Source organism: Phyllobates terribilis, unplaced genomic scaffold, assembly GCF_046119375.1.
Source record: "Phyllobates terribilis strain yellow unplaced genomic scaffold, ASM4611937v1 Scaffold_7__3_contigs__length_470593459, whole genome shotgun sequence".
Lineage (NCBI taxonomy): Eukaryota > Metazoa > Chordata > Amphibia > Anura > Dendrobatidae > Phyllobates > Phyllobates terribilis.
The window spans coordinates 432,669,162-432,677,073 of NW_027362767.1; the positions used below are offsets into that span (position 1 = coordinate 432,669,162).

General features: G+C 46.3%; 1 protein-coding gene across 1 annotated transcript in view; it reads left to right on the plus strand.

Annotated features, from left to right (window-relative positions):
• The window catches only part of LOC141155259 (major histocompatibility complex class I-related gene protein-like), a 30,630-nt gene extending 22,988 nt beyond the window's left edge, over positions 1-7,642 (plus strand). Inside the window, exons 4-7 of the mRNA XM_073642059.1 lie at positions 430-687; positions 985-1,083; positions 2,956-3,058; positions 6,293-7,642. Of these exons, the coding sequence (XP_073498160.1) occupies positions 430-687; positions 985-1,083; positions 2,956-2,990 (392 nt within the window). The 3' untranslated portion in view covers positions 2,991-3,058; positions 6,293-7,642. The remainder of the gene's footprint in view (positions 1-429; positions 688-984; positions 1,084-2,955; positions 3,059-6,292) is intronic.
• The last annotated feature ends 270 nt before the right edge of the window (positions 7,643-7,912 follow it).

Sequence of the window (7,912 nt, forward strand, 5' to 3'; positions counted from 1 at the left end):
GTATGGTGGGAATGAATGGATCTGTGTGGTATAACATTGTGAAGAGAGCATGACAGCTGTACATAGGAGAAGAGAGGCGTGAGGGGTTAATATGGATGAAGTGTGCCGAATTTGTGGGAGAACGGTGAATGTGGATGATTGTAGCAGCCAGAATATAAATGGCATAGATACAAATGGTGAATACTGTTTGCCAAAAAGATGACCTGGAAGCAAGTTTGTTTAATTGTCTTGCATGTCTTACCTGTCTCCTGCCCTGTCCAACTGCCATTTTCTAACTGCCGCGGCACTTTGATAAATTATGGCACTTCGATAAAGTATGCATAAATGCTATATGCATAAATGCCCCCGCAATCCTTAAAATTCTTACCCCACATCAGTAAATAATGTTATCTGCAGTCAGACATATGCTTTTTCTTTTCTCCCTCTCAGTTCGGCCCCAGGTGAAGGTGAAAGGAGACACCATGAAGCTTCACTGCCAGGTGTATGGATTTTACCCCCGAGCTGTGGATGTGAAGTGGATGAACGGGGAGGACGAGGTTCACTCATATGAGACCACACACGTCCTCCCCAATCCTGACGGCACCTATCAGATCAGGGTCAGCGCAGAAGTGACCCCCAAAGAGGGTGACAGCTACTCCTGTTATGTGGATCACAGCAGCCTGGAGGAGCCGCTCCTCATAAAATGGGGTGAGTGTGATCTACGTAGTCCGTATGTCCAAAGGAAAACATAGTCTAGATACCTTCCTCTTCATGTTAAATAGGGTTTTCTCTTTTTTGGTGAAAACAGCCATTTTGGTCTTTATAGTTTATCTACTTATAAAGATATAATATTTTCTTATTTTATTGCTGCAGCCATTTTTGTAAAGCAGATAAAAGGAAGTGCAGCCATATTAGTTGTCACCCGTCAAACAACTTCTCGAAAACATATCATTTTACCTCTTTACATCATAGATGATATCATGTTCTCCTTGTTTTACCTTTTAGAATCACCACGAGCTTTCCTCCTGGCTGTGATCATCAGTGCGGTGGTCTCCATCATTCTTATTTTCACATCCATCATTGCTGGAGTTATTATAAACAAAAGTAAGTATCAGGAATAAAGGGCTCTCTGCTGCCGTCCACCACAAAATGGCGACCGCGACCAATCAGCAGAGCGTTGTTTAGATTTGGCGCCAATCTCGGTGATTGGTCGCGGCTGGCGTCCGTGACCAATCAGCAGAGCGTTGTTTAAATTTTGCACCAAAATCGCTGATTGGTCGGGGCCGGCCACCGCGACCAATCAGCAGAGCGGGGTTTAAATTTGCCGCCCATATCGATGATTGGTCGGGGCCGGCGGCCGCAACCAATCAGCGTCGTATTAGTGAGGACCGGGGAGCGGCGCTGCCTGTGCGGGTACTTCCGCTGCGAGCAGCTGGGAGATGAGCGGCTGCTCGCAGCAGAAGCATCCCGACCGGCGGCGCCGCTCCTCGGTCCTCCGATCACACTTGCCGTCGGAAGATCATAGCGGTGTTTAAATTAGGCGCCAATCTCGCTGATTGGTCGCGGCTGGCAACTGCGACCAATCAGCAGAGCGTTGTTTAAATTTGGCGCCAATCTTGCTGATTGGTTGCGGCTGGCAACTGCGACCAATCAGCAGAGCACTGTTTAAATTTGGCGCCAATCTCGCTGATTGGTCGCGGCTGGATCACCGATTTGGGCGCAACATTTAAATAGCGTCCGCGACCAATGAGCACAGCGGTGTTTAAATGTGGCGCTAAGATCGGTGATTGTTCGCTGCCGATATTTAAATGTGGCGGCCAAATCAGTGATTGGTCGCGGTCAGCGCCAGCGACCAATCAGCGATTTTTAACACAAATGTCCGGACCTTTGTAACACCATGCGGATACTATGGGGACATCAGCGGCTAGCGTGTCAAGGGAGGACCGTGGTGCGGCGCTGTGGGTCGGGATACTTCTGCTGTGAGCGCCCGCTCATGTCCTGGGTTCTCGCAGCGGAAGTATCCGCACAGGCAGCGCCGCTGACATCCATGCGCCTAGGGTGTGAAGGGAGGACCGGGGAGTGGCGCTGACATCCAATTGGTCGCGGCCGCTATTTAAATGTGCCACACAAATCGGTGATTGGTCGCGGTCTTGGCCCGCAACCAATCACTGATCTTGCCGCAAAAGTTAAACACTACTGTGCTGATTGGTCGCGGACGCTATTTAAATGTGGCGCCAAAATCGGTGATTGGTCGCGCCCGGCGTCGGCGACCAATCAGCACAGCGGTGTTTAAATGTGGAGCCAAGATCGCTGATTGGTCGCGGCCGATATTTAAATTTGGCGCCCAAATCGGTGATTGGTCGCGGGCAGCATCTGCGACCAATCAGCACAGTAGTGTTTAACTTTTGCGGCAAGATCAGTGATTGGTCGCGGTCTTCGGACCCGACCAATCATCGAATTGTCTTGGTGAGGACCGGGGAGCGGCGCTGCCTGTGCGGGTACTTCCGCTGCGAGAACCCGGGACATGAGCGGGCGCTCGCAGCAGAAGTATCCCGACCTTCAGCGCCGCTCCCCGGTCCTCCCCTCCTCATGGAGGTCAGCGGCGCCAGCGGTCGGGGTCCTTCCGCTGTTACCGGCCGGGAGATGAGCGCCTCGCGCCGGTCATCTCCTGGCTGCATCGCCGCTGAGCTCCGTCCCGCAGATGAGCCGCTAACGGCCGCCATCTTTTTTCAGAAATCCCGCGGCGCTGATTGGCCGCTGCCGGACCAATGAGCGACGCGGGATTTCCAGGACAGACAGAAAGACAGACAGACGGGATAAGACGATTATATATATATATATATATATATATATATATATATATATATATATATATATATATATATAAGGAATCAGGAGGTTTGTAAACTTTTTAGAATACAGTTATTATGTCTTCAGTTTTTTACAGCTAATCCCATCTCCTCTGCTTCATTTCAGAAAAGAAGAATTACACCGCAGCCGGCAGGGAGTAGATTTGACTATTTGTGATGTCAGAGGGGCCGTGTCAAGTATTACTGCTGTTAGAATTATATCCAAAAAGGTGTCATTTTTTATTTGTATTTACTGTACCTTTCGAATAGTCCAAGCTGCTCAGTACTGTGTGAGGTGGGATAAAAGCCAAGACATGCTAAGTCATGTGACAAGGCTCGTTAAAGGGTCAATATTGACTTTTAGGATTACTACTTCCTGTAGGTGGCGCTAGAGTTCTAGTTCTCTTCCTCTCTGAAGAGACAATTTGCAGCCTTCACTCCCACACACATTGTATCTTCAGTGGTCCCTGTTACCCTGTGTCACATAGGCCCACCATAGCCCTGGTTCCTCCAAGGCAGCCCTGACAGATCCCGTCCCCTACACAACTCTCTTGGTCTCAGTATAGCCATATTCAGCTTACTATCTTCTACCAAATAGTGGCCTGACATCAATGACTTCTTTTCTGTTGCCAACCTCTGCCTCCAGGCAGTAGTCACTGTCCTATGACCAATATCACTCCCTCCGGGCTTGGGGGTCACTGGTCCTATTCAATTAAGTACCAGGTCATGTTGCAGGCATTTCTCCAGGTAAATGGTGAACCATGACTCTCCCTAACTTCAGCGGCCCTGGCGGCATCAGCTGTCTCGGCCTCAGTAGCAGTACAGACTGGTCACCACTTGTCTCTTTCACCAGACAAGGCCCATACTATTGTTACACGCATGGTGCTAGGTTCAGATAGGGGCGAGACAGGTTACATGAATTCTTTGGAATCCTGGGGGAACCGTTACTCAGGGCGACCATAGACCATGTGCTGCAGTTTCTCTCAGGCACACAGGGGTATTGACCCTCAGGCACAGACACGTAGGTTGTTTCACTTGCTGACCAGACACACTTGACAAGAGTCCTCATAAACGGTAGAACAGTAGCATTTAATAAGAAGCCGCACAGCCAGTGCAAGTTAAGTCTTATGAGTAACAGGCTCCAGTGACATACAGTACAGTTTCCTTAGCAGCACAGCAGTTCACAGTCTTCCCAGTAGTACAGGACAGCACAGTTCTAATGCAAAGGCACATTAATGAACACAGCATTCTTTACAGCACAGTGAGATGGAGGAGGAGGGAGGGTTTGCTGAGGGAGATGATCCCTGTGACACCATTTCTTACAGCCCTTATCTTTCTGCCTGACAATACTCTACTCTGCTAGTTCAGGAACTCTACCTGACCTGTGCTTAGCTTCACTCCTGACTTGAATCCTTATCAGTTGCAGGGGGGCTTCTGTGAGATACAGAACACACACACCACCTTTCTCTTTGGCTCCAGCCAGACAGTAAACAACTTCCCCACAATCCCCCTGGGGCTCTGCTAAAACCCTCCCCTTCTCCTGTGACTGTGTTAACCCTTCTAGTTGCTGGATGCTTCTGGAGCACAACACTTCCTGTCTCATTACTGCTAATAGTTGCTGAATACTTTTAAAGCTACAGCACTACTTCTGCGTGTCACACTATCCCTCATCTGTCAGATGAGCTCCTCTGTCGCGCCATTCACCGCGTCATAAACACTCACCTCAGACATTTTCCTCATAAAAGTATAAATGCATTAAAAGTACGATGTGTCCAACATAACATCACCCAACGTAACATTTACAAGTCATGAACCTTTGCCCAGAATACCGAAAACATCTCCAGGGACTGTGAGCTCCGCACTTTACACGACAACATAGTGCTGGTGGATGAAAGGCGCCCTTTCCCATTACTGGAGTCCTAATGGCCGCCTCCCTTCACATCCACCATTCCATACTCCGCTCGCCTCTGTCTAACATTTAACCTTTGCACGGCTGACACTCAGTGGCGTCAGATGAAGTCATTTCCATACACGGCGTCATGTCGCTCTGCTGACACGTGTCTGCTCGGATCATTTATACAGTAATTTCCTCAGGATTCTCATTATACTGTCCTGAATGTCGGCAGCAATGGCGATTGTCTATTTTTTGCCATCATTCATGGATCCTTTGTTATAGCACTTCCACATTATTACTGGAACCGAAAGATCTGGACACTGACAAGTAGAACAATCGTGTGTTTCACAATGTGCCATTTTGAGCATTCACATAACGCTACCACTCACCAAAGAGAGACCCCCGACTGACAGGAAGGAGACGACGGCCTCTGTGATGTCTGACACTGCTGAGGTCAAATGAAAGCTGAGCTCTGATTGGCTGCTCTGGTAAAATGAAAGCTGAGCTCTGATTGGCTGCTCTGGTAAAATGAAAGCTGAGCTCTGATTGGCTGCTCTGGTAAAATACAAGCTGAACTTTGGTTGCTACGGGTAACAGACAGTTTTACTGTCAGACGGTTGTGATGAATGAGGCCGATATCATCCTGTACAGACCACACAAGGGGACACGGGGGCAGTTATCGCAGCCCACCCTGAATTATTAGGGAAACCCCTGTCAACGGTTATCAATTTCATTCTGCTTTTTTTTTTGTGTTATTTTGCATCTTTTCATCTTTTCGCAGCTTCAGACTCGTCCCCTGACTCTGATAAACCTGCATGAGTATCTAGATAAATGAATGTGGTCATAAAGACCCTCTTATGGTGATGAGAGGGGTCCAAAAATGTGAGAAAAAAATATTGATATAAGAAGAAGAGAGAAAAATGGCGTTGGGAGATCTGTGTAATGGTACAGAGTAGATAAAGTACCTGCCCCCTCAGGTCTCCCGGTTATCACTCTGAGCAGGTGACTGCCATTGCTACGAGCACAGTGGAGAATATTATGGTTTCCTGGCTACATTGAGCGTCAGGCTCCATTTACACATATTGAATTTAGGCACCAAATGACTGCAAATCGGCTACTTCAGATACACCCAGAGATCTGTAATATTTCTGTAATACGTTGTTCAGTGCTGTTGTTCTCGGCAGCGCGCGTCCTGGTTACACAGGATGATGTGCTGCCGAGAGCAATGATTGTTTTTGTGCAGCACAAAAGATCCTTTTCTCTGATGAACAAGCGTTTTGCTGGTTTGTCCGGTGATCGGCCGTCTGTTTAGACTGCACAATTATCAGGAAACGAGTATTCCCAGGAACCGTTCACAATAAATGCATCTTAGGAGTCCGGGCTGAGGATCGTCAACAGGCAGATTGCAGCTCAGGAATCATCTATGTTTGTAGAACGTATTCAATGACCATATTACTAATGTGTAGGAAGGTCTCCTCTGTGCCATGGTGATAAATATATTATTGGTCTTAAGCCACTGTATTAGAAGATCAGTATAAATAACTCTATTTTTTTATCATTTTATTTCAAGGAGACGATACGAGATGCCATTACATCCATTAACATCAGCTGCACTGGATCCGTCTTTCAACTTGTTGATCTTCAGTTATGTCCGTTCAGGCTTGGAGATTACTCGCAAAATTAGGGAAACGTTCTAATTTGAAATATTTCAAGGAAAGGATTGTATGTGATATATATGGACTTATCAGCTTTATGGGGAAAGCTCAATCACTACAACCTTCAGAGTACTCATCGTCACGCTGATGAAGTCTAGAGATGATGACCGGTTTATTCACTATTACAGAACTGATGCATGAATTTAGTGAGTTTGGCCTCATTCAGACATACGTTTTCATGGATAGAACATGTACCTATTATAGTATATGGACTTGTTCACATGCCCGTTTTTTACCGCCATCATGGATGAAAAGTATCCATAGAAGTCTATGAGTCTGTGAAAAACACGGACAGCAAGCAGACGACATCAATGTACAGTCAGTGATTAACATTGCAAAGAATAGGAGAAGCTTTATAATTCATTTATTTATTTTATTTATTCAAATGTAAAAATCACTATTGAAACTATGATGACACCCAAATCCAAAACAATGGGGACTCTCGAATCGAAAAAACCGAGGACCCTCAGATCTAAAACACTGAGGACCCTCAGATCTAAAACACTGAGGACACTCGGATCCAAAGCACTGAAGACACTTGGATCCAAAGCACTGAGGACATTTGAATCCAAAACACCAAGGACCCTTAAATCCAAAAATATGAGGACACTCAGATGCAAAGCACTGAGGACACTCTGATCCAAAGCACTGAGGACACTCGGATCCAAAGCACTGAAGACACTCGGATCCAAAGCACTGAGGACACTCGGATCCAAAGCACTGAGGACACTCGGATCCAAAGCACTGAGGACACTCGGATCCAAAGCACTGAGGACACTCAGATCCAAAATACTGAGGACACTCGTATCCAAAACACCAAGGACTCTTAAATCCAAAATACTGAAGACATTTGAATCCATAACACCATGAACACTCGGACCCAAAACACCGGGGACACTCAGATCCAAAACCCTGAGGACAGACAGATCCAAAACACAAAGGACACTCGGACTCAAAACACCAAGACGATTTTTTTGCAAACGTGAGCAAGCATGGACATCTGAATGAGGCCTTAGTGCAGCTTCATACTCTTACTTGTATGAATGATAACTGGGAGTTTGGCTTATTCAATATTAGTTGTAGAGTGTCTGTCTCTTCTATACGTCCTTTAAAAAGACCAATAGGTAAAATTTTACTTTTCACAATATTGTCACCTGGGATGTAATACACAGTAGCAGATACAATACTAATAGCACTGTATGTTAATACTGTGTATCTACAATATAATGTAATACAATGTTTTTAAAAACAGGTTTTTAAATGATTGAAAGCCGAATCTGTCAGATTTTTTTTTAGTTCTAATTAGAGATGAGCTGGCACTAAAATGCTTGGGTGCTCGTTACTTGGACTAAGCAATTCCTAATGCTCGGGTGCTCATTTCGAGTAACAAGTATAATGGGAGTCAATGGGAAATTCAAGCATTTTTCCGGCAGCCCCTGTAAGGAGATCTGGGGGCCAGTGAAAATGTTCAAATG